This window comes from Epargyreus clarus, unplaced genomic scaffold (assembly GCF_041222505.1).
Source record: "Epargyreus clarus isolate Ecla_fem2 unplaced genomic scaffold, WU_Ecla_fem_2.2 ptg000003l, whole genome shotgun sequence".
In the NCBI taxonomy this organism is placed as follows: Eukaryota; Metazoa; Arthropoda; class Insecta; order Lepidoptera; family Hesperiidae; genus Epargyreus; species Epargyreus clarus.
In genome coordinates this window covers 16344103-16371940 of record NW_027332211.1, presented here as the reverse complement: position 1 = coordinate 16371940, position 27838 = coordinate 16344103, and the positions used below count along the sequence as shown (strand labels likewise).

At 34.3% G+C, this 27838-nt stretch overlaps 4 protein-coding genes across 6 annotated transcripts in view; 1 reads left to right on the top strand and 3 right to left on the bottom strand.

The window, feature by feature from the left end:
- Nucleotides 1–11271, bottom strand: part of LOC140755751 (uncharacterized) — a 197981-nt gene extending 186710 nt beyond the window's left edge. Inside the window, exon 1 of the mRNA XM_073091065.1 lies at nucleotides 11029–11271. The gene's annotated coding sequence lies outside the window, so the exon portion shown is untranslated. The remainder of the gene's footprint in view (nucleotides 1–11028) is intronic.
- A 1605-nt stretch (nucleotides 11272–12876) lies between these two features.
- LOC140755716 (epidermal retinol dehydrogenase 2) lies at nucleotides 12877–20566 on the bottom strand. Of its 3 annotated transcripts, none has more exons than XM_073091029.1 (6): nucleotides 20548–20566; nucleotides 15801–15832; nucleotides 15255–15458; nucleotides 14542–14868; nucleotides 13835–14079; nucleotides 12877–13453 (listed from the first exon to the last, which is right to left on the bottom strand). In XM_073091029.1, exons 2-6 carry the CDS (start codon nucleotides 15801–15803, stop codon nucleotides 13261–13263), a joined length of 972 nt encoding a protein of 323 aa, XP_072947130.1. In that variant the 5' UTR covers nucleotides 15804–15832; nucleotides 20548–20566; the 3' UTR covers nucleotides 12877–13260. The 3 variants fall into 3 exon arrangements, with proteins under 3 accessions (XP_072947130.1, XP_072947112.1, XP_072947120.1); XM_073091011.1 differs by lacking the exon at nucleotides 20548–20566 and adding an exon at nucleotides 16158–16426; XM_073091019.1 differs by lacking the exon at nucleotides 20548–20566 and adding an exon at nucleotides 16343–16379.
- LOC140755734 (BLOC-1-related complex subunit 8 homolog) lies at nucleotides 17049–18754 on the top strand. The gene is made up of 3 exons (XM_073091042.1): nucleotides 17049–17244; nucleotides 17327–17504; nucleotides 17827–18754. The coding sequence occupies exons 1-3, from the start codon at nucleotides 17193–17195 to the stop codon at nucleotides 18110–18112; spliced, it is 516 nt and encodes a 171-aa protein (XP_072947143.1). The 5' UTR covers nucleotides 17049–17192; the 3' UTR covers nucleotides 18113–18754.
- The window catches only part of LOC140755742 (ATP-binding cassette sub-family A member 17), a 23596-nt gene continuing 16066 nt past the window's right edge, over nucleotides 20309–27838 (bottom strand). Inside the window, exons 26-32 of the mRNA XM_073091055.1 lie at nucleotides 26459–26653; nucleotides 25461–25742; nucleotides 24721–24962; nucleotides 23975–24122; nucleotides 22267–22477; nucleotides 21229–21430; nucleotides 20309–20707 (exon numbers count right to left, since the gene is read on the bottom strand). Of these exons, the coding sequence (XP_072947156.1) occupies nucleotides 20378–20707; nucleotides 21229–21430; nucleotides 22267–22477; nucleotides 23975–24122; nucleotides 24721–24962; nucleotides 25461–25742; nucleotides 26459–26653 (1610 nt within the window). The 3' untranslated portion in view covers nucleotides 20309–20377. The remainder of the gene's footprint in view (nucleotides 20708–21228; nucleotides 21431–22266; nucleotides 22478–23974; nucleotides 24123–24720; nucleotides 24963–25460; nucleotides 25743–26458; nucleotides 26654–27838) is intronic.

Genomic DNA, 27838 nt, shown 5'->3' with positions numbered 1-27838 from the left:
ACGCTAAGATTGATAGTGATGCTCTTATCACACGCACAAACAAGTTTATCAGACTACCATAAGACGTTCGTTAGTTATTACTTTACAATAAGCCTTCAGTAAGACAAGTACCCACATGTTTTTATAATATAGGAGTAGCAGACGAGCATGCAGTCCACCTGATGGTAAGTGGCTACTGCCGCCTTTGGACATCTGTAATCAACCCTAGATAGGATTAGATTTTCCTACCTAGGTCGGTCACAGGTGCGGCGCTACCCCTGAGGACTAAGCTGGGACGCCTCAGAAAAGTATGTCTCCCTTACCATACTCTTCAAAACGGTACACAGCAGCGCTTAACACTGCTGTTATTAGGCAGAAATAGGTGTGGCGGTAGTGTCGCCGGAGTCGAACCACAAAAGGTTTCAATCTAAATTAAGCCATTTCACCGTGACAATATTGCCTGAATATAGATCGCTCTATCTACTAAATTGACCACTAAAGGACTTCAAGAGTGCACTATCGATATTAAAATTGCTACAATGGAGGATCACTTATGAATGTTTGCCCGAGCCATGATCCATATTTGTATAATAAAGTTATGCATGAAAATCATTGCAAAAGTAAATAACTGTGGTATACAATTTAGGCGTCTTTTTTATTTGCACTAATTTGCAAATAAAATAACATTTTTGTTTAAAATAATATTTTTGTGTGTAATTTAATTAACCTGAAATTTCGACAATTTATCTGGTACTTTTTGTAAGAATTTAATAATCCACAATAATTCCTTACTACACCAATGGATAATGCTAAACCATATTAACGTAACATAAGGCTTTACGTTAGGTTCCACACCGGAAGCCTATTTATGAAGTTCCGTTTCAGGACCTTTCCGTTCCACGTCCGCTCTGTTAAATGGACCTTTGAGTGGTATCTAATAAATAATCTGTTTTCCTAACCGCTTGCTAATACTATTACATCACTAACCTTATATCTTTGACCCTTTTAAATAATACTGTCACTATACAAGCTTAGAGTCGTTCAATAAACAACGATCAGTCTAAACATGCTTTATCAATTACTTCGCTAATTATACATAGGTCATAGGTTATTGATACAACTCGTTTATGAGAAAATTAGTGTACTCGGCCACTCGGGTCCATATCCGTATCTTTCGACTTGGAACCAATGACAAACACAAAAATATATTTAATTCGGTTGAGAGCAGTACCCTTACCAAGAGTTTTTACGTTTCGACAAATATGACTGTTTTGGTATTTGTTTACGTATTCGCCCATACAAATTCCAATCAGCGCCCCTAGCGGATTGTGTCAGAACTAGGAAATCGTATGGTATCGTACCAATACGTAATCAAATACCAAAACAGTCATATTTGTCGAAACGTAAAAACTACTGGTAAAGGTACTGAACACTTAGACATTCGATTTATAAACAACAAGATTATTGTAAAAAAACTTACATAATGTTTGCTACTTAATCATATAACAGTGGATTTTCATCAGCAACTAATGTTTCGTTAGTAAAGAAGATTAAGTTGGATGAACTCTTGCTACATGCAGTAGATTGGATGCACTCGTGGCAAGTGACAAACGACTGCAGTCACTCAGATCCTGTAAACGATACCGTACTGAGGAGATCCATACAAGCGTAAGTCTTTTACCTCACCTCATTGTACATATAAATACTTTTATAACGTATCCCCCAAGCCGACTGGTCATCGTGGGGGAAAATGACCACGACCCTCTAAGGAAGAATTGCATCACATACAAAAAAGCAACTAATATCTACATAGCTACCCTCAATGCTAGATCATTAAGAACCCCAGAAAAACTTTTAGAACTCGAAACTGCTTTAGAAAATCTAAATTGGGATATACTAGGGATCAGCGAAGTAAGAAAACTTGGAGAAGGTATAATAGACAATGGACGATATATTTTACACTATAAAGGTGAGACACTAGGAATGCATGGAGTAGGATTTCTTATAAAAAAGGACATGGTGGACAAAATAGATGAAATCAAAGGAATTTCGGAAAGAATAGCTGTTCTTAATATAAAACTACCTACACAGAAAGACTATACATTGTGGACCATAATCCAAGCATACTCACCAACCGAATCTAACAAACCCGAGGATATCGAAAAAACTGAAAATTTCTACAGACAATTGCAAACTACTCTAAATAGTGCTAACAAGAATATCATCATAATGGGTGACTTCAATGGACAAGTCGGACTATGCAATAAGGGAGAAGAATACATAATAGGGAAACACGGATGCGGTAAAAGAAGCAATAATGGCATAAGACTAGTCACATTTTGTTCTGAAAATAAACTAAGCATCCTAAATAGCTTCTTTAAGAAGAAAACTGCGAAGAAATGGACATGGGTCGCCCCCAATGGATTGTACAAGAACGAAATTGATTACATTTTATCGAATAATCCGAAAGCTTTTAATGATGTAACTGTAGTCAAAAATTTAAACTTTACACGGACACTTTACACGGACCATAGAATGGTTCGAGCAACACTCACGGCTGGGAATATAAAGAAAAGTAGGAAGTTCCACAATAAATATATAACTCCTATATTCACTGGGAATAGCGATACATATCTGGATAACCTGAACAGTTCATTAACTAAGAAAATGAATAGAAATATACCAATCCAAGAAAAATACGACAGGCTAGTAAATATACTTAAGTCAGAAACTAGAAGTACAAATGCAGCCAATAAAAATATGATATCGTTAGAAACTCAAAATTTGCTTTACGAAAGGAAAGAACTTATAAGCAGGAACAAATCAAATATAAACCGGCAAAAAATTACTGAAATTAGTAAAAAAATCAATGAGCAAATAAGAAAAGACCGAAAATCAAAAAGAATAAATGTAATGAAGAAATATATTGAAAGAACGGGCGGTATTACAAAAGCCATTAAAGAATTAGACCAAATAAAGACGTGGATGCCAAATATGCTAAGAAAGGACGGAAATCGCACTGCAAAAAGATCTGAAATTATTAAAATTGCTACAGATTACTATCGGAATTTGTATCAGAATCACAATCTAAAAAAATCCGCGACAGAACAAACAATAGTAGAACAAGAGGATCCACCTGACTTATTAAAAGAAGAAATAACCAGAGCTATAAATTCCTTGAAACGTGAGAAGGCTACCGGCCCAGATCGAATTACAAACGAAATTCTCAAAATGTCAGTATCAGCCATTACTCCGCATTTAACAGAGCTATTTCATGAAATCATAAGATCTGAGTATATCCCAGATGACTGGACGAAATCAACAATAATACTGTTGCACAAAAAAGGGGACAAAGGTGATATTGGAAATTATAGGCCAATAAGTTTGATTTCGAACATCTACAAGGTATTCTCCAAAATACTACTATCTAGAATTACCAGGACTCTCGATGGAAACCAACCGAAAGAACAAGCGGGTTTTCGAAGGAACTATTCCACTATAGATCATATCCATGTAGTAAGACAAGTTATTCAGAAATACCAAGAATATAACAAACATTATTACTTAGCTTTCGTTGATTTTAACAAGGCTTTCGATTGCTTGGATCACCAATACATATGGGAAGCACTAGGTAGGCAGGGTGTAGAATCAAAGTACATTAGACTTTTAAAATATATTTATGCAAAGAGCACTGCAATTGTAAGGCTGGAAACAACAGGAGAGGAATTCCCAGTAGGCAGAGGTGTCCGCCAGGGCGATCCGATATCTCCAAAACTATTTTCTGCGGTTTTGGAGATGATTTTCCGGGCCCTGGATTGGTCCCAGAACGGTCTGAATATCAATGGGGAAAATCTCAATCATCTTCGTTTTGCGGACGATTTGATCTTATTCTCAGAGTGTCCAAGAAATTTAGAGCAAATGTTACAACAGTTGTCGGATGAAAGTGCTAAAGCCGGGTTATCAATAAATACAACTAAAACTAAGATAATGACAAATTTCATACAACACTACATATACATATACTACACGAATAAATAACCAAGAAATAGAATATGTAAATGAATATGTGTACTTAGGACAACTGATATCGACATCTAATTCCATGCAAAAAGAAATAGAAAGAAGAGTCACAAATACTTGGAAAAGATACTGGTCTCTAAGTGAAGTTATGAAAAACAATGAAATACCTATAGCATATAAAAGTAAAATATATAACACGTGCATTTTACCCTGCTTGACGTACGGTTGCCAAACATGGGCATTGACAGACCGGCTATGCAATAAATTAAATGTATGTCAAAACGGAATAGAAAGGAGTGTAATCGGAGTTAGGAGAAGAGACAGAATAAGACTGAAAGAAATCAAAAGCAAAACCAAATTTAAAAATGTACAGACAGGGTCGAAAAAACTTAAATGGAGATGGATAGGGCATATGTAAGAGAAAAGGAAGAGAAATGGACAAGATCTATAACAGAATGGTACCCACGAGAGGCGACAAGAAAAAGGGGAAGACAATTGAAACGGTGGGAAGACGATATTAAAAAGATAGCTGGCCCACGATGGATCAGGATAGCTAAGGATAGAGATGAATGGAAATCTTTAGAGGAGGCCTTTGTCGGAAGACAAGCTGCTACAGGGGAATAAAGTTTGCCGATTTTAAGAAAAAAAAAAAACAAAAATAATAACAAAACATTTAAAACATATACATGTGTAAATTTCAAAGTGTAAAACCTCAAAATACTTAGTTTGTAACTTGTGCAGTTATAAAGGCTTATTTTATTTTTTATTTTATTTTATAACGTATATCTTATACATGACAGCGAAAAATGCAGCGTCACATTATAAAACTAGCACAGTTATTTTTACTTATCTTGGTATTCTCGATATTATTTCCTGCGCTTTATGTAGCTACACACTTTACATTTGAAATATTCAAGATTTCTTTATAAATAATGAAATTGTTTAATGTAAATCGTTAAATGAACAAGGTGACACTGAAAGCAAATATCCCAAAAGCTTTTCTTTACTTTTAGGAGCATTTACAGCCACCTAAATGGGAGTAAGTAAATACAACGTCTGCATAAAAGTCATTCTTCAAACAGAACTCCTTTCATCACCTGCACTGGCCTGTAACGAGCCTTAGCAGAAGTGACAAGAAAAGGCAAACGGCGGATCTGGGGCGAGAAAAGCAGGAATGATAATGTAACAAATGCTTTTAAAATAAGAACCTTTTTATAAGAAAAGAAAAATCACGAGCCACGGAAAGAACTAGAATTCAAAGTTTTTTTACATCTAAGCTGGAAAATACTTGGTAAATGGAAATTCATGCAAAAGCAGTTCTGCAAACAGAATTCTTTCATTTACTGCACTGGCCTGTAAGGAGTTGTAAGAAAGGCAACAGCGCGGGCGGATCTAGGGCGGGCGGACGCTGAATAATGGCTTATTCAAATTTAACGCAGACCGCGGCAAAACGATCGTACAACACCTGCGCCGGGCGTAGAAACTTTTAGGAGTTTTCCTCAAACGTTTTACTGGTCAGTATTGTAATAATTCCATGGGCGTATGTTACATGTTTTACTCGTAATATATTTGGACGTATAATTTATGGGGGTCTGGCATACGACACAATTTAGATATTGTTACTGAAAAATAAGCTTTAAAAAGTGAATTTTGATATTGGTGAATTTAACTGATGTAGACAATAAAATATACGTATAGTCTTCGATTGAAATTAATTATTAAATACTAAGAGGGTGTATAGTTACTTATGGTAATTTCAAAGCCATATTTTTTATTTGGGTGACATAATAGACCACGGTGTGGATAAGAGGTACGGTGCATGGTTTTTTTAAAATATGACCAAATTAAGTTCAATCGGCTTTACCCCAGCTCCATTAGTACCCCAACTAATCATATATGGAGATGTAGGTATGTCTTACAGAATCGTGATATCTAGGCTCCTTTATAATCTTCTTAGCTCCATGGCGCATCTATTATTCAAATGTATACGACTAGGGTACTACGATCAAAGATATTAAATTATTCTACACCTCACATGGCGACGTTCAACGTATTTGTGTACGGGAATTTACACTCAATTTTGTATCTATGTCCTTGAGTTATTTGGAGACTAAGGCTGATCGCCCATTGGCTACTGTAATTTAAGCGTCCGTTATTAATAATCAATCTATGAAACATTTTGGTTTTCTAAGTCGATATTTGACCATTAGTTCCTACTAAAAATTATCAAAGCATCGTAGCCAAAAATTGGATAAATTGATCATACGAGTACCTAAACGTGCGCTAGTGATTAAATAGTGATTACGCGATTGTCAATTGTAGCTTAGCGACTATACAGATACGTAGACATGTTGATAGATTTTTTTAACATTTTTTATATCCGAGAGGCGGCGGCTTAAACAATTGCACAGTAGCTTACACAAGATAATAACCTACGCAACTATCGCTCACTGTCGGCCTAAACAGAAAAAGCAATATACAACTTCTTTGACGGCATTATCAAGAGTAATCCGCAATATTAAAATGTTTAACGTTGTTGACAGAAATTGGGCTACTTTTGCCAACCAACCAGAGACCCATATCATATCTTTTACAACAGCTCACAATCCCCCGCAAACATTTCAACTCAAACCCTCCCAAAAATTTCTCCACGCTTTCAAGGACATTAAGTAATATAAAAGTTTAAGGTATATTATGATGTCACGCACGTCTGATACTGGTAAACAAACCAATTAAAATTAATGCTCAAAATTAATGGTGTAATTATTATCGACATTCAAATGCAGCTTTTGATTGATAAAACAAAAGAAAGAATGAATTTTGGCAAAATAGTTGGCTTTAACTATATTTTTTTCTCCATAAATAATAAGTAACATTTAAATGAAACTAATGTTTCTTTAAATATTATTTTTAAATTGTGACATAACATAAATATAAACTAGAATATCATTTATGTTACATTCTGCAAAATACCATTACACTAATAGTTAAACGAGATAACATTTTCAACAAAAGAATAAGCTTCCTGGCGCTATCAAATTACGTACTGACCCAGCTAGTTATCCAATATCGACAATAAACTTCACAGCAGGACATCCCTTTGTTCAGGCAGCAAGTGGATCGTCATAGGAAATTGAAAATGCCGTGCTGATAGCTTGTAGGCGGCTGTGTGGCCTAGTTAAGAAAATATCCACACATTTTCATCATTTCACCTATTTAAATGCTTTTGAATATATTTCTTCGTGACCTTACTATTTCACTGACTTGTGACGTGTTACATGTTATTTTTATTATGAGACTTTCGCTTTCACGTTGGCATTTTTCGTCTATTTATTGCAGACGCTTATGCAGTGCTCAAAATATTGTGACACTATTCTTGAAAACATTTACTTTCTTCACAGTAACAACTCCTATCTAGTGCTGCTATTTTATGCTATCCAGTAACATAATATGTTATCCTAGGAACCGTTTTTTTTAACACGCTTTTATTAGCTTGGGTTGTACGTTTGTATGTATGTATGTACGTAACAGTAACGGAATCTTTGAGCCCGATTTCTATCCACTTTGAACGTTCAGTTTAATTCAAAAATTTGAAGAAATATCAAAAACCGATGACAATACACGATTTTAATAATTTTGTACCATTGTTGTAGAAAATAATTTTCAATCTAGGAATCAATTAAGGGACAGTAAATTGTATAATTGTAAAAAAAGTGTGGGGTGCTTTTCAAAAATTGATAAGTGGAGCACTCCACACTTTACTTTAGTTGATTTTATCATAAAAGCGTGTTTTTTAGTTTTTTGAACTATATTTATTAAAATTAGTCTTAATTAATATTCTGGTCTAGTGCTGCTTGGAAAATATATTGTACAGGCTTTTAAAACTTTCCTATGGTTTTAGGTATATTAATCCTTTTTTTCTGTGTAAGTAGACATACTAATGCTAAGTAAAATCTCCAATAAATACTTACTTACATATACAATTCGGAAAGACCTTGGCATAAAACCCAAACATCGAGCGTAAGTGACAAATATTATACATATCTTACATAACTTATATTTGTATGGAATAATTTATTTTTGTAATATGTAATGGATAGTATAGCTGGCCGGAGAAATTCTGGATCTGGATAGTACCTACTTGGACACAATCGATTTCTTTTAAACGCCATTAATTTAGCCCATACAACCGTCATAAACAAAGATTTTGAAGAGTGTATTTAAATCCAATCCTAGGTGTGTAGACATGCACCTATCACATATGCTATATACAATACGACAACCAATAAATACTACTTCGACAACTAGTCGAATCGATTATTTCGTCTATATACTTAATGATCGCCCTCATTCTGCCATATTTATTATCCAGTATTCTACTGTATTCTATGTTTATTCTATGTTGGTAGTTCAATTTTATTCATCCTATTCTCTATTTAAACTTCTCAATCAGACCGGTTATATCGTAATGAAGGAAACAGCGCGCATTATTGACCATTCCACTTCAATAAATGAATAGAACGAAATCTGAGGAACGCTTTTTCCATCAAATTAACAATAAATTACGACCCGCTAATGCTTTATGTCATTACGGGGCTATTAATCAAAAAGCTTGGAATGAGAAAAATACGTTTCGACGTAATAAGTATTTGTGTATACAACACAATCGTTAGTATTATGATGTTTGCAATTTATATCATTAAATTGTCCATTAGTATGCAAATAAATGTGATGACGAGATTGTAATAAATCGAGTTAAATGTTCATTGCTTTATTTTCATAATATCGAATCGAATATCGTTTACGACGTGATTACGACGTACTTTTAATAAACCTATATTTAATGATTTAACCGCATAATATGTTCTCTTTTTAAAATCCTTCGGATTTCAATTAATTTAGAGTATCTATGATTAGGGTAGATAAGAATGAACAAAAGTGTACGACAATAATAAAACTATTTTTAAATTGAGCTAGCGCTAAAACTCGTAATTTTTCCTTTTAGCACACTTTCTTAACTTAACTTAACTTAAAGTTGCTCTTGATGTTATTAAAGTTTGAAGGACAAATCTAGTCTTAAATTTTCTTCAGACATCCATGAGAAATTTGAACTAAAATTCAATTACTTAAATTACCCTATTCTTTCAATTGCAATTATAGAATTACCAATATATTTTTAATGTACCTATTGTATAGTGTAACAGAATATTACCTACATTATAATAGTCAAAATGGTTACACGAGGTAATATAAAATAATTAATTTGTAATTTTTAAAGATAAACTACTAAATTTCAACCTCTTATTGGCAAGTTCTTGTGTTGTAACTCATACTAGAGGCAGAAATACTTTCGAGTCCTGCAGGTGCTGAAGAAAATCTAAGGTTCATTATGCATATAAATCTCCTATTAATATTCAATTTAGGTACACTACAAAATGTTTAGTAACCAAAAAGGCCACCACATTTTGTTTTATTTACTAACAGTTTTGTAAATATTTAATAAACAAAGAGGTTTGTTGGTAACAAAATGGAAAATAACTATAAGTGTCCTCGAAAATATCAGAATTGACAGGGCTACAAAGTGAAAATATCTTTTAAGGATCCAATGTATTTTGGAGCCTCTTCTTCTGCTTAACATAATATCTTGTGAACTGGTGGTAAATTTATTGATGTTCAAAAGGGTTCTGTAAAGGATCCATTTTTAATAAAATATGTTGTTTTGACTTCGTTTCATTTGAATGTTCTTATGTATCTCCTGAATGGATAATAATATAATTGATGATCAGCATAATATAGTAGTCACTGTTTGCAGTTGACATACTTATCCTGCTCAAGCAAATATTTAAATAACAAATTGAGTGCCTACTATGTGTTATTTATCTTTCAGTGCATCGAGAGCAGTTAACATAAAGTATCCTAGTGTAGAAAGCACTGTGTAACATAATCACAAAGACCCAATCACAGATGTGTTGCCACAAAATGCAACTGCTTCACACTACAAGAAGATATGGTCATGGATATCCTAGTACCTCTTTCTTACTACCTACCAATCTTCTAATTTCAAATATGGATTCATTAGTTATATAATAAAGAGTATGTAAATGTATCCTTCCATTTCCACACTAATTATATTTATTATTCACATATTGCAACAGTAACAACTGCAGTGAAACTGGTGCAGTATCTAAATGAATGTAATGGTTTATATATATTAATATAAAATCATCATCAATTTGATTCTATGAGAATTGTTTACAGGAGTGTTAATCTGGCAATGAGCAAAACATTAAGGTTAAAGAAAAAAGAAAAGCATATTTCTACTTCAATATTGCATACCACCTTGATAAGTTAGACCAAAACACAAACTTACAATATTCAAGCACTTAGGTAATATAAACTAGGTAGTATAATATACTACTACTACTTCTACTATACTAGGTAGTATATATTATGTATACCATTAATGATAGCATAATATAAATATTTTGTTCATTTATAATGTCAACTTTATTTTAAAATACTATATATCTCATTGTATATTTTACAAGGGTTTGTTCTTGTTATGTTGTGTAGACAAGAGAGTAGATCCTATTTATATGTTTGATTGTTTATAGACTGATATTCTTAGTTAGGTAGTAATATTCCTTAAACCTTTTCAATCCGCGAGAGTAATGTATGTCAATAAAGCTTATAAAATACTTGTAAACATTCTTCTTTATTCATTGTTGGCTTGTTATACAATTTATTATCATGGAAGTTAACTTTAGACTGACTTTTACGTAGCAAGGGATATGTGTTAATTCAAATTAAGAATTTCAGAGCTCTTTAACAAACAAATGTTTTTAATACATAAAGCGCTAAGAAATCAATAGTTTCCAGCCAGGTCACAATGTCAAAGTATGAATTTACGCTACTTGATTATAACGAATTTTAATGCATACGAATGTGTATATTAAATATTTAATTTCTAATATCGGTCTGCTGTTACTGTTCGTGTCTGTCTGCACTACTATGTTACTATAAACTTACTTTCAAATCCCCTGCAGCCGGTACACTTCGTCTAATATTGAATGGCACAAAATGTCAACAAAATATTTAAGCAGCACTTAAAACAAATGCACGACACACTTGTACTTATATCTTCTCAATGTTTTTGTATTTTATCAAACGAAACAGAAACAAATCGCGATTACAAAACACTTGCGAAACAAACGAAAACCAACTACGGCGACTCTACTGGGCAAACGAGTGCAATGACATTTTTAGTGCGGATTGCCATTGAAAAAAACGGAATTCTTCGTCATTAATCCTTTGGACTTTAATTTTAAAACCAAGGCGATTTATAGCATTTTACCTTTAAATTTATAGTGTTTCATTTATAAATATGATACTTTGTACACATAATCTACATATATATAGATTACTATACATATACGGCGTATGCAAGTTTAGTAGAGTGGGGTAAAAAGGTAAAATTGTTATTCAGTAAAATGAATATTTACAGAGGTTCTTATTCAGATATTTAAAATCAAACTATGTTTAATTCAAACCGTTTAATTAACAGTTGAAGGTGGTAGAACCCTTTGTGGTTCGACTCCGGCGGCACCGCCGCCACACATATTTCTACCTAATAACAGCAGTGTTAGGCGATGCTGTGTTCCGGTTTCAAGGGTGTGGTAAGGGAGACAGACTTTTCCGAGGCGTTCCAGCTTAGTCCTCAGGGTAGCGGCGCGTCTGTGGCCGACCTCAGGTAGGCCTATCTAATCCTATCTGGGGTTGATTACATATGTCCATGGGCGGCAGTAGCCACTTACTGTTGGACTGCATGCTCGTCTGCTACTCTTATATTATAAAAAAAGTATTAAAACTTTATTTCATTATGTATTCACATAACAAAAATGTTACATTGGCAATACTTTTCAGGTATTTCCTTTTTATGTATGTAATTATCCTTAGTTCTTTACAATATAAAATATTTTTCTATTGCCTAAAGGCTTTTAACTTGTATCTCATTAAAGCTAATAAATAACAATAATAAATAGCTTCTGAAAATAATTATAATTTTGAATTTGTAGATCACAGCATTGTAGGATTAACTATTATTAATCATCAGAAACTGGGAGATACCATCATAAAATAATTATGGAATAATTCTACAGATTATACTATACTATATTATACTAATACTATTAGTTTACTAACTATATCTGCCAATGTTACTATTATTTTATCACAAGTGATAGCTTAGCAATTATAGCTTAGTTATAGTTTATTGTGCTACTTTAGAGACAATAGCTAAGATACATCATATTATAATTTATTACAACATCTATAAAAAATCTAATAATCTCGTTTCTTAAGTATTATTATTTCTCTAGGAACATTTTTTTGTTTATTGATGTCTAATAGTCTATATTCAATGATTACCTACTGTATGGTATATTCCAACTTCAGAGGACAATATTACAATAAAGTTATATCCTACCACTTGCATATCAACCTTTTATACATTTTATTGAAGACAACTAGACTCTAAATTTAATTATATTTCTATTAATAAAAAATATAAATGCAAAACTAGTTTCTGTCTTAATCAATTTGTCCTATTATCACTTTGCAATACATTGTTATAACCGATTAACCTTATGATATGAACATATTCAATAAGCTGGTTTAATCTTTCAGATATTATACTGTTGTCAAGTACATAAAATACCTAGATATTTCTATATAGGTACATACTTAAAAATTAAGCAGACTTTGGTACATCAATATAAGGGAATACACTTTTAGGAATGATATTTACAAGCAACAGAATGGAGGTCCTCTTGTAAAAACTTTGAACTGGATACATAGATAAGTATGACTATGACTGGATATATAAATTACAAACACTGAGGCAATTGCAATTTTCCCCAAGTATTATCAACTTGAGATATTTTAAAGTTAAAATAAATACTAACTAGATTAGGTTTGTAGGGGTAAAATCAGAGGTGGGGTGAAACATTAGAATTGGCTACATTTGTTCGCCATACTTTATAAAATGGGCTGACGAGAAGATGATGACGATGTGTATGATATTGGCAATTTTTTAAAATATGGCCATATAAGTGTGCAATTTAATATGGTTTTACCCACATGCCTTTTTACCCCCAATTAACCCTATATATGAGTATAATTGAGCTATACTTACTTAACTATTTACTAAATAAACATGCTTAACTATCTAAAACAATAAAAAATATTACACATAAAACAAAATTAGGCAAAATCTACTCCTGTATCAAGTAAATCCCGTATGAGTACAGTTGCTTTACGCGGCAGAATACGCAAAATGTGACCGAGGTATAACAGATGTTTAGGTACTGACGCTTCTGGGTAGTTCCGGCGTACGCTCTCCAGGATCGAGGCAGCTGCCTTTTCCGGTGTTATTGTGCCGAAGTAGCTTGGAATCCTGCAAATGCATAAAAAATATAATATACACGATGGTTTTAAAAAACTAATGATGTAGTTTGAGCTTTGATCAAAAAAGTTTCGTATTTGGCCCTGAAGAAGGCCTACTTGAAAAATTCACTTTTTTGTACAATATGTTGGTTACTTATAAAATTAACATATTTTCTACACCTATAAAATAAACTGATGTACTATGTATGAAATAAAAATTAAAAATAAGGAATTTAAAACTTACATCATTGATTAATCTTATCATAAAAATATTTTTATGAAATATTAACATGAAGATCGCGTCTCAATAATTCAATAAATAACAGAAGGTAGCATACAAACATTTAGTATTAATATTTAAAAAATGATAAAGTATATAAGTAATACATACTTCAATCGCAAGTCTGAACTGTCTTCAACAATGAATGGATAGATATGTGTTAGGGTGACATGAACACCATTAATTCTGCTTATCCTGAGATCTTCCATCAGAGATTCGGCTAAGCCTTGAACAGCAAACTGGGCTACACTGAGTGGCATCTGATCCTTAATGTAGCTGAGGCCTGCTACAGACGTCAGAGCCACTATATGACCGTGGTTCCTTGATTTCATGTCTGGTATAAACTGATCAATTAGCTGCAAATAAAAGCATATTTATTATTTTCCATAAGCGCTTTCCATAAGCGCTGCTCTAATTTTTTTTATTTAGTTATTTATTTTACTACAAAAAAGGAATAGTAGCTAATCTAATATATAAAATTCTCGTGTCACAGCTTTCGTTGCCATACTCCTCCGAAACGGCTTGACCGATTTTGATGAAATTTTTTGTGCTTATCCGGTATCTATGAGAATCGGCCAACATCTATTTTTCATCCCCCTAAGTGATAAGGGTTGTTCACCCTTAACATTTTTTTATTCATATGGCAACACAACGTTTGTCGGGTCAGCTAGTAACATTATAAAAATCTTTTAAACTTACATTTCTGTTATTTAAAATTTACATTTTATACAAACCATTGTAATGAGTTCATGTAATATTATCATTATGATTCACATAATATTATGCTCAGATATGTATGTATTATGCTACATACTTACATAAAAGTAAGAAGTCAAAGTGAGATCCAAGGTAGCATGAATATTTTGCGGCGGTTGAGTCATCAGAGACCTGGGGCTGGGGATGCCACAACAATAAAACAGCATGCTGACATAATCTATACCACTCAGTTGCATTGCCAGGTTAGCAATATTCTCCCTCTTGGTAACATCACATGTAAAGCTGTAGGCCTCGCCACCCTGTTGGTTTATTTGTTCAACAGTCTTGTTGTTGTTGGTTTCATTAAGGTCTACGCACAGTACAACAGCACCGAGGTCAGCTAGCTGTATGGCAAGCTGCTTGCCTACTCCTCTTCCTGAACCAATGACCTGAAATTTAAAATGAACACTTATAGTAACCATGGCAGTGACGGCAGTGTTTAGAACAGCTTACACCTCTGATATTTTAATATGTTGAAATTAATTATTACTAGCTTAAATAGTGAAGTAAACCAGCATGGTAAACTCACCCTAAACTCTACTTACTCTGTGAAGAAACCCACACCAAGCATGAGATTGATGATGACTTATTGTAACATGGCATAAAAAGTATATAGTAGACTAAAAGTAAAAACTGTCTAATAGGACATCTAATTGTATCAATAAATTAAGGTAAACTTTTGTTGATTAACGACATAAGTTCTGTGTTATTTAACTGATTTATTTACTATATTGTATGTTACAACTAAAGAAACTAAAACAAAACAGAATTTTACCATAGCTGTTTCCCGTGACAAAGACTTCATGGGAGGTGGACGGACCATCTCATACGCAGCCTGGGCGATGGCATACATGGCATTAACAATAACCCATGCAAGGTCCACCATCAGAATGCACATGGAATACATCCTCAGCAACATGTTGATAGGGAACATAGGATTAAGTACTGTGCTTAGAATATTTGATACTGCGTTTGAAGCCTGGAATAAAATAAAATAAAATAGAAGTAATATTATATATATATATATTTTAATATTTGTGTAAGTTTGTATAGTCCACGCCAAATTGCTAGTCCACTCTGAAGTTGTTGCAAGCACATGTAGTCATACAATTTGCTATGATGATTCATTTCCACATTCAGAGTGGACTAGCAGTTTTATACAGACTATACTAAATATATAATAATCAACAGTATATACTATTCAAACTCCTAAAGATATTTACTACACTACATTACAGATACCAACGGCATTTTGATTAAGCAAAAAAAACTAACTACTTTACAATAAAAAGTATTAAAAATAAGTTAATTTAAAGCTCACCATAATTTATACACGAGAACACCGCATATCACCTGAAAAAATAAATATTCCGAGTGTTATTTATGATATATTGTCAATTAAAAGGTAGATATCCTTTAAAACCGTAATCCTACTTTGAAAAGAAATTATTAATAGTTTAAGGCGAGAACCGAAAACTAAGAACTGTTGCAGGATAAAAACTAAATTTGAAACTTCAAGGTGCAATGTGCATGGTCGATAACCTACAGTGATATCCGATTAACTTTGAAACAAGGATAGACGAATTGATTACAGTAAGATTACAAAGATAGCAGACGTAATCTAAAGCTATATTAAATACAGTCAATGTCAACGTTTATTTATAAAATAAATACCTACCTTTCGATAGATACAAATACAACACACAGGACAATGCACTTGCAATTTTATTTCATCCAAAATTTTATTACAGTATAACTGCAACCACAGAAAATTACAAACTCATCGAGTACATAGAGCGGAGCGAATTAGACGGAAGTATTTTCCATACAATGCTTAGAGTATGTTATAATATATCCACCCACTACTGATTTGTTTTATTGAGATCCGTGATGGAGAGATAAAATTAACCAATCAGTTGACAATTGACAATTTATAAAAAGCGCCAAATCAGCTGGTTCCGCCGGCCGGCTGATCACAGAGTATACTACAACCTGACATTAAATAAAACTGAAACGGCCGTGTGACGAATATCGGTCCGATATCTGTAATCGATTTAAAATATAATAATTCATATAATAAGGTATACAATATATATATGTATGTTAATACATGAGAGGAATTAATGCCTCGCATACAAATTAAAATTGACGAAGATTGTCCTATATAACTTGTGGTTAGAATGGAAGTTTTAAGAACTTATCTAAGAATCGTTATGCCAGATGCTTCGATCAAGAATATGAATATCGTTAGTATTGTCGATCGAAGGCCAGATGACTTGCACAGTTTTAATTTTAAGAATGCTTTTGACGATTTACGTAAATAAAGCTGTTTGAAAATATATTCTGTCAACTATTTGTAACGTTGCTTAACACAAAAGCACTTATGGCACGACTGTTGTTATTAGGTAGAAATAGGTGTGGTGGTAGTGTCTCCCAAATGAAACCTCGAAGGCTTCTAATCGGTCCGATAATACATCCGGTTTACTTCAGATCCGGGCTCCGGCTCTACGGCATTGTCAATCAATCGCACATCTCTATTCTCTAATTCGCAGTATGACATTGACATAAGACATTTGTCATTCCCATTTTCGACTCAAAGTTCTCAAACTCCAAAACAAATTTCGTAAATTGGATTTGTTTACTATTCCTACTTTATAGTTAATTCCTATTTGTACAAATACAAATTAAAATATTAATGTTCTAAAAATCTAACATGGCATTTGTATACCAGGGGGATCCAGAATTGGAAGCCAAAGCTAAGAAAGGTACGTCTCTGAAACAATGTATATTTCAAATTTGTCTCACAGTCACATACACTTCATTTACATATATTTTCAAACCTTACAGCCGCAGAGCGGATATCAGAGAATATGCATATAGTCGCCAACGAGCCCTCACTAGCGCTATATAGACTTCAGGAGCATGTAAGGAAGGCTCTGCCGCCCATGGTGGAGAGGAGAGTAGAGGTCACGAAACTACAGCACGAATTGCAAGGACGGTGTTATGATGTCGAGTATGCTCTAAGGTAAATATCTTATTTAAAATGAACACTTTTTTATGTGGCCATATTACTACATTACATTGTTTGGGCAGTGCCCATTGTGCTTGTTTGAAGTCAAGAAGCATTTTATTCTTATAAAAAAACATATTACAATCACTTACAGTTTTGATCTTGTAGTAGATTAAAAGAAATATTATAACAACTTGTATATTTTGTGTAAAAAATATTTACATTTTATTGGAATGCTATATTAGATTTATGACATTAAGAAGTCTTGAACAACACATTTAAAATTTTAAATTTCTGAATCCTAAATAAGTCAAATGTTTTTCCTTTTCCCTTTCAGTGCAGTGAAATCAATGGACGGTGCTGCAAACAGCTTCCAGAACATTCAAGACATGTTGAAGCAGTCTATATTTTTAAAACAACAGTTAAAGTATGAGGAAGCAAGACGAAATAAAAAAGACTCAAGTTCTGTGTACAAACGTCTCTCGGCTCACATTGTTCTTGATTTGCCTGATCTGTCCGACTTCTCAATGGTCCGTGAGACCACGAATAGGATAGAGAACATGATGGCGCATGCTAGGGGCTCTAATGCTGAATTGCACAGGTCTCATACCACATTGCACTAATGGGGGAAGAAAATGTTTGCTTATTAATCCACTGGGATTCTATTGTGGTGTGGGTGCTATGCACACAAAGATATACAAACAACATATCAATACCTTAATTCGCAAATCAGCCAACTCCACTTTTTGTCAAAATGTTTTTTAAATATTTCGTAATTGGCGTTGAACGAAATCAAAATAAATAAAAAAATATTTTGACAAAAAGTGGAGTTGGCTGATATGCGAATTAAGGTATTGATATCCTAAAAAGATACTTAAATGTATCATTAAAATTGGGGCCTGGGATTTAACCTGGAATTTCATGTGAAATCAGTATTATGGCTGCTGGGGCAAGTCATCATTCATTGCACTAACTATAATCATTGATTCTTCATTCCAGTGTAATTATCAAAGTAATGTGCATCATCATTTCTTAAAATTTGACTATATCTAAATATAATTCAATAACTGTTATCCAGAAGAATTAAGTTATTCTAGAATGTAATTAATATGATGAATTTTTTTTCTAGAAATTGTACTATACCAGTAACTACGGCAATTAATTTTTGCCAGATATTTTAATTTATATAAATGGCAGTTTATCTAAAGTAAACATTATCTTAGAAGAAGAGCAACTCATATTCTTGCTTATTAAAAATAATTGATTCTTTTCGAATCTCAGTGATCAAATGATCTCATAATGTTGATTAGTAATTGACATAAATTAGCTTTTAGCTAACTAGCTAGCTAGCTAGCTACCTGGATAACTATATAATATTGTTTTAATTAATCTAGGATTGTAAAGGAAGTTTTATTAGTAAAGGCATTAAATAGTGAACCATGCTAAATGCCAAGTTTACATTAGCAGACTTTGTAGTTACAGTGCATAAAGTATTTCTTGCGTGAAATAGTTATTTTGTTTTGGCGGAAAGTATGCAGATGCTGGTACACCTTAGCCCTCAGACGTGGTAATGCCTCTTGGTGCGCCGCTACCCCTGAGGACTAAGCTGGAATGCCTCAGGAAAGTATGTCTCCTTTCAAACCAGAACACAGTAACATTTAACACTGCTGCTACCACCTTCAAAGTGGTGGCAGTAACCACTTTCCAACGGGTGAACTGTATCCTCATTTGCTATTCAAATATTACCAAAAATTAAGTGTAGCGTGTCTTTCAGTATTGTATAACTACTTTCTCTGTTAATGTAAACTTGAGAACCATTCAAGAGCTTGCTTAATGTCTGTCCTACATTCATATTATTTGTATGATGTGTAAATTGTATATATGCTTTTGTATGTAAAACAAGTATTAACCAGTATTACATATTATTTATTAAATCTTGTCAATCATCACAACAATCTTTATTATTTAAATTAACTAAAATACTACTAACTTATTATAAAATAAAGCTTAGTTCACAGCTTTCGCTTTCAACCAAAACCTACAAGAATCATCTTGCTTAAAATTAACAAAACATGCTTACAACAAAACTAATCTAAGGGCCTTTTTCTTGTCACGCGGATCTGTTGCGTAAATTAAGATTGCAGTCGCCGCAACCCGCGTGCATGAAACAATATGGTCTAAGATCCGAAGCTAAATCGAACTGGACCGAGCTGATAATAGAATGAAACTCATTTTATAATGAAATTAGTACATTGGGTAATACATTAAAAATGGGTTTGCTAAAAAAATCCTGGACAGGATAATTTTAATTATTTTTTGAAAAATTAAAATTTAATTGAAAATTAAATTTTGCAACATCAAGATAATAAGAAAATTCTATTCTGAGTGAATGTTAAAAACATACAGAATGTGCAGGCTTTGGGTTGCCTATTATTTACGTGGACGAACTACTGGGTTGTCAGGTATAAACAGGTATTTCGCTGGCAACTACTTTCACTCATGATGATAATAGATAAAATTTTATATCAGTAGAAGCGCTGTTTTATTGTGAACACGTTGATATAGGGTTGTCTGCAAAATGAAAATTAATTTTTCAAAAAATAATTAAAATTATCCTGTCCAGGATTCTTTTAGGAATCCCATTTTTAATGTATTGCCCAATGTACTAATTTCGTTATAAAATGAGTTTCATTCTATTATCAGCTCGGTCCAGTTCGATTTAGCTTCGGATCTTCTACTAATACAAGTGACACTCGTGTGGACCGAAACCAACTCGCGTGACAGGACAGAGGGCCTACATTGAAATGTGGAAGGTAGCTCAAACCTTTGTATAGGTGGCGCTAGCACTCTGATAAGACTACCTAGCATCAAAAAATATTTTATGATAATTATCTGTTGAAAATAACAGACCAAGGCAGTTCCTTAAGCTTGGTTATATAGTATTTCTTCTCGAACGGCATAAGTGCTTTTAACTTTTCCTTCGAAGGCCGCACCTTGGGTTTATGTGGCAAGAGGCACTTAAGGCACCAGGACTTTGGTTTTACGGCTACTTTCTTACCCGTCTCGTTGATAATGATTGTGTTGTATATGTAATCTATTGGGATAGCTGATACGACATATGAGTAGACCACATGGTGATCCGCTTGTAGCTTTTCCATCTTCTCGAATATAGTCGCCCAGTTGAGATCGCTATCCAATACTTGTATATTGACTAGGACCTGTTGAAAGTTTGTATAAAATATGACTTTCAGTTGGGTATCTACTGTTTGAGATGGGGACTCACAATTCAAGAAGTACGGATCAATTATGTTTTGGTGTGGATTGGTGACTGTTTTGATTTTGCTAACTTTTATCTTACATTTATATTTTAATTCTTACTATGGTTAATACTGAAGTCCAAATTCAAAGATGAACCAAACACAAGCATTTTAATAAGTAAGTTTGAAAGATGCAGAAACAAGATGAACAGTGTGGATGCTGGCTGCAGATACATATAAGGCGAATCTTAGTCCACAAGTACCTATAGCGAAGCATTTGTGATAGACTCAACTCAACATAGAACTAGAACTCTTGTTCTTTATATTTTATAGAGATGGTTACTTATGTCCACGGGCGGCAGTAAGCACTTACCGTGCGTTTGGCCGTTATTTTGAAATAAGTGTACCAAACTATATATATATATAGCCAGCTTACATAGTAACATTGCAAAGGAACTATTCAACCTCAACGAAGTAGGTACCTCAGTGGAGTCATTGATCGTGAAGCTTTTGAAGTACTTCGCGAATATTCTCGTGACGTCCACCTCATATTTGAGATGCACTACCACCGTGTAACCCTTGGTACTGTACCGCTCCACCAAGTTGTCTATTTGGTCGATGTCGTATATGTGACCGTCCACCAGAATGGCCAAACGGTTTGTCACTGGCATATGACTTTCCACACTGAAAAAATTATATACTTTTTATATATTTTAATTACGATGTGTCTATAAGCGCTAACAAGTGGCGTGGCGTTGTCGTTTTGTTCGCTGTGATCGACGACAACTTAGATCGGCGACGAAAGTTTTTGTAGGAACTACTAATTTACAAAATGAAAATCTATTTTGTAAGATTTTGCCAAAATCCAATGCTTCCCACAGCATGTCATCCCTTTATAAGACGTTATAAAATGATGGAGATGACGCAATCTTAAAAGGTAAAGATACAGACAGCTACGGATTCTAGCTGTTATTGAAATTAGAAAAAAAAACACATTTAAAATTTTTCGTGATCGTCTTAACTGAGATTTATGTAAAGACTAGCGGACCCGTTGTGTTGCCATATAAATAAAAAATGTTAAGGGTGAACAACCCTTAACACTTAGCGGTATGAAAAGTAGATAGTAGCCGATTCTCAGCCCTACTGAGTATGCATATAAAATTTGGTGAAAATCGATAAAGCCGTTTGGGAGGAGTACGGTAACTAACATTGTGACACGAGAATTTTATATATGTATAAATTAATCCGCGCCAAACTTCTAGTCCGCTCTGAAGTTGTTGCGCTCAGGTGTAAGCAATGCCAAGAGCCAATGGGGTCGAACACAACTACAAACATATACTCCGTAGCGACAGCAAGGGCATTCTAACACAGCTATGTACCCGCGGGCGAGAGCGCGCAGCGGAGGGTGCCGGGGGGGGGACGGGACCCGCGCTGTTTTCATCCTGCTAATATCTACAATTTGCCGTTGCGACGCAACTCGTTTCTATATTCACAGCGGACTAGCAGTTTTGCCGTTCTACCTGCCAGATGACGTAAAGATAGCGTGACCACGTCGTCTGAGATGGTAGAGGATGTAGTACATGGCGCGCCGGACGGAGTACTTCTGGTAAGCGGTGGCCTCGTCCAGCACGATGACGGGCGGCGCGCCGATGATGGCCGCCGCGAAGTTCACCCGCTTGCGTTCCGTCGTACGGAGACGGATGATATACGTGTCCGATAAGTCGTGGAGCTCTAAGAAATAGGTTAGGTTAGGTTAGCCTATTATAATATTTTTACCCGACTGCCAAGGAAGGGTTATGTTTTTCGCGCGTATCTTGTATGTTTGTCTTTCTTTATTTGATCCGATCTTACAAACGGCTGGATAAATTTCGACAGTTAACGTGTCCTTATATTCGTCTCAATGACCCGAGTGTCCTTAGATAGGTGTTAGAAAAAAAAAACAAAAAAGGCGAATTTTTGGCGCGAAATAGTAACACATTTCAAAAAAAAAGTTAACCGAACCTATCGAGTGGGGTATCAAATGAAAGTAAATTAAACGTAGATTATAAAAACATATTTGTATATATATAAAACAGTAAGATGACTGACTGACTGATTAATTAAATGACTTTGTCATTTTTCAGAAATCAACGTACATCCAAAACTGTTCAACTTAGGGTTCTGAAATTTTGCACATACGCTTACTATATAGCGTAAATAAGTACTAAGAAAGGCCTTTTGGAAATTCCACCCCTAAGAGGGTAAAATAGGGAAAAACTGTTTTCTTGAAATCCTTTAATTTTGAAGCAACTACTATAAAATTTAGTATTTGGCTTTCTGGATAGGAACAAGGACACACCTATCTATCCCCTTCCGAAAAATCAACCCCGTAGAAGGTAAAATAAGGCTTAAAAGTTAATTTGAACAACCGTCAATTTTGAAGCAAACACTATAAAATGTTGTATCAGGCACGTTCGATAAAAATAAAGAAATTCTACCCCTAACAAGGTAATATAATCACCGGATAGATCTTTTATAGGTCATAAATTGTGTTTTTTTTTGCGAAATAACACGTTTTAAAAAAATACCAAACCTATCGAGTATGGTATCAAAACAAAGGAAATACTCATAGGTTATTTATATAGCGTAATTTCGCACTACGAGGATAAAATAGGATAATATTGTTTGAACATCTTTTGATTTTGAAGCAGATACCTACTATGAAACTTTGTATTTAAAAATAATGAAACGCCTATTTCACCGTTTTTGGAAATTCTACTTCAGCCTGTTTAGTGCAGTCGGGTTTTTGATTTTTTAATTAAATTACTTGTTTTATTTATCAATGGCGTAGGAAACTAGAATAGTTTCCTCAGGACCTTTCCTATATATAATTTGATATATAGGAATTGCTTTCCTAATAGCCTATGGGTTTTCTATACCTAACTACTGTCAAAGGTAGGAGAGGAAGGAAGAATTTTCATTGCGGATTGAAAAATCAAAATGCTGTTATAACTATTAGTATTAAAATCCTTGTTGTTAAGTATTTAATTTATAGTTTTAAAGTTTGACATTTTTTGCAATAATTGGTCGAGTTGCTATACTATCAAACCAAAAAGCAGCACATACTTTGCTAATATTTAAGGAAAAATACGAGTATATGTTCTAGCCCTGGCGATGCTAACAGTAGCTCTTTCATACGACGGTCACCTACTTATTTTAACTGTGAGCTAATCAAAATAGATAGATAACCTAAAGCATCTATATATTTCATGAGTTCTGTCTTCATATGTTCCCTAGGGACTCCGCGTAGTCTCCCAATCATCTCCAGAGCGTCGTACACAGTCATCCAATGCGGCAAGGAATCCAGTTCACAGCTTAGAGACACGTTACGGGAATACTGAAATAATTCGTGTAGAAAATTGATATGTTTTAACGTTGCATTAGGTTGTTAATTTATATTTTATTTACACTATATAATATTGAATTTATATTTTATTAACGAAATTTATTACAGTATTATCGATTAATTATTAATTTATACCCTTAAAATTTACTGTTGATAATACGAAGTGAAAAAAGACATAGTTCTCTGTTTTTAGGTACTAAACAAATTAAACAATAAACTGACTTAAGTTGATTAGATATACCTGAGGTCGGCCATAGATACGCCGCTACCCCTGAGGACTAAGCTGGAACGCCTCGGAAAAGTATGTCTCCCTTACCACACCCTTCAAAACGGAACACAGCAGCGCCTGACACTGCTGATATGAAGCAGTAATAGGTGTGGCGGTGGTGCCGCCGGATTCGAACCACAAAGGGTCCTACCATCTTCAAAGTAGATACAGATATATATTTTATAATGATGGTGGTGTAAACAATTGCAGAATCTTATCTCCAATTAGTCTATTTAGGTACATACGTTTACTAAAATTTATCACTTCAAACTGTAAAACACCTTAAAGGATGACGTAGACGTACGTGATAACATCACTTACCATATAAGGTTGCATCTGTAACTTCCATTTGGACATAGCCCACAGCTGGCCTTCGCTGGGCAGCAGATGCCCAGCCAGGATCTGGCACAGGTGATACCTCCCTTGATGCCGCAACCCCGACAACGCCAGCGCCTCACCCTCGCTCAAACCGAAATTAACGTTTTGTAACACATACCGCCCCATGTGCTTGTATGACACGTTTTTGGCAAGAATATAGTTGCCAAAAGTGTCCAATTTACCAGCTGGGAAAAATGATTTTTTTGTCAAGTTTTAATACATTGTATCATAGTTACTTGAAATTTACGGAAAATTTAAGTAGTTTGTGTTCTTACAATGCTGTGGTAAAAACTTGGACCTATCTTGATTTGCTATTGTATATGTAAGTATATTAAACTTACATCCTTAAGATCTTAGTAGTTCTACCCACCCAATAACATTTTATCAGCTCTGATGACTTTTTGAATGAAATTTGTGAAAAATATCATTACGTGGGACTCAAATAAAAGGTCCAAAGAGAATCATCATTGAATGTCGTTACATTGACGACTTCTCTAGTTACAAACGTCCATAGGCGACGTTGACATTATCCATCAGATAGCCCGCCTGTCTTCGTTAGATCTGTCTATATTAAAAAGATTGGCTACGCGAGATTTACATTCTTCCTTGCTATCTCAAAAAAGTTTTACTAGTAGCAATAATTAAGAAAATGACACAAGATAAAATTATACAAATATTCTCACGAGTGCGCTGTTTAGTCCTCAGCTCCATCACCTTATTCTGGACGTCCTCTTTCTCATGTTTCACACCTAATGCATCATCTTCCATAGACTGTTTCTCAGTGTAGATCCAGTGAGACGCAATGTACTTTAACGTTCTTTGAAAAACTTTGTACTCCCATAAGAGCAATAGAGTCGTGTACACCAACGCCGTCGTCAAAATTGCGTTTATTTCCATCATGACTCCCGTATCCCGGGACCAGAAGCTCTTTCTCGTGAAACATTGCTGCAGTACTCCACATTTATCTAAAATAACGAGAGATGTCGAAGTTTACTTAATTACATGATATACGAAAAATAATTTCAAATTTAAATAACAAACACGATATAGATATTAATTAGGTACATTGAAATACAAAAAAAAAGAAAAAATATATAGGTACGCGACAAACAGATAACCTCTCTCCTTTGGGAAGTCGGTTAAGAAAGAAATCAAATGGGGGTAAATATTATATCAAATCGTCATTAAATTGTTTTGAAATCAACTTGAAAATCAGATGGAACGCCTGATATAGCTCTGTATAATAAATGTAAGTCTGGTTTGCACTCCTTCTTGCTTCTCACTGAGCTTACATTTTACCCCCCGCTAAACAGGGTTGGTATAATTTTAATGTTGTCTCATTATGGTATATATAATTTTATAATATTATATTATTATGAAAGAATATTAAAAATCCGGGGGGTATTCGCCCCTTAGAGAATTTGCCCGGGCAAAGAGGGCATCCTCGAGACCCGAATAATCCCTACCCACCCCCATATTGCAAGCGCTGACGCGGCATATGAGAGACCGGTGGGTATGAAGTCCCACATTGCTTGCTTATATTTTTTTATTTTAACATCTAGTTTACTTATTTCGGTTATAATGAGAAATAAATGCCGTAATTTTTAATGCCGAAAATACATAATTAAAATTTCTTTAGCGAAAGTCTATCCAAAAGTTAGTTGAACACATTAAAACTAACCACAACACTTATGTAGAGTTTTCGATGTGCAGAGATTCTTTCTCTTGAATACAACACATTCGCTGTTGTAGAAGAATATTTCCTTAATCTTGACGAAAGCGTACGCCATATTGAATTGAGGGGAGAGGCTCATGAAATGCAATACGTAGTTCAGTGCATTCCCATAAAGCAGCTTTGCAACCACTGTGGTTTCGCCTAGAATATAAAAATTAGTATAGCACCCTTGTGACCTTAAATTCAGAAAACAGATTTTAGGTATTTCTTTTATGTTTTTGTGTGTATCAAACCACATTTGGTATGCGTGGCGGAGTGTGGGCTATTCCAGGGGTTCCCAAAGTGTGCGCCGCGGCGCCCTGGTGCGCCGTAGAAAGTAAAGAGGGGCGCCGTGAGTCGATCCTCTAATTATTGGACACCACAAATATTGGCGTTTTGGTTATCGATTCAAAATGAATATCCAAATTTAACATCCAAAGCATTAAAAAAATTCATTCCGTTTGCAACATCATATCTATGTGAAGCTGGGTTTTCAGATGTAGCTGTGATAAAGAACAAATATCGGATCAATGTGGAGCAAGAAATGAGAATACCAGTGTCAAGTGATAACTAAGCTCACCCTTCACATTGATTTGACTGAATAAATTGTAGGTGGTAGAACCCATTGTGGTTCGACTCCGGCGGCACCACCGCCACACCTATTTCTACCTAATAACAGCAATGTTAGGGTGTTCCGGTTTGAAGGGTGTGGTAAGGGAGACATACTTTTCCGAGGCGTTCCAGCTTAGTCCTCAGGGGTAGCGGCGCATCTGTGGCCGACCTCAGACAGGAATATCTAATCCTGTCTGGGATTGATTACAGATGTCCATGGGCGGCAGTAGCCACTTACCATCAGGTGGACTGCATGCTCGTCTGCTACTCCTATATTATAAAAAAAAATATATCGTATTTTATTTTTGTTATCCTCAAGTCTTCCTTGTTGTTTTCCGTTTAAATTATTTTATAATAACGTATTGTACAATTTCATATTGTGGTGTTTTAAATTCGTTTCGGTCAACCTAAGTTAACTACTATTATTGTAGTTACCTATTTCTTTCGACTGTCTTCTTCAAATAGTTAGCTAGGACAGGGCACAGGGCGCCGTGAAAGAATATTAAACTTGTAACTGCGCCGCGGGTTACAAAAGATTGGGAACCCCTGGGCTATTCCAAAAACCATTCCATGAGCAGTGGATTAAACATAAGTAATTATGAAAAATTTCGAAAACCTCATTCTGATGTATTACATTATGCCAGTTAATAATTAATTCATTTATTTATGTTCCTATTCCAATTGCCAATGTTAAGTTGACATTTTTTAAATCGTAAATATTTATTATTTAATATT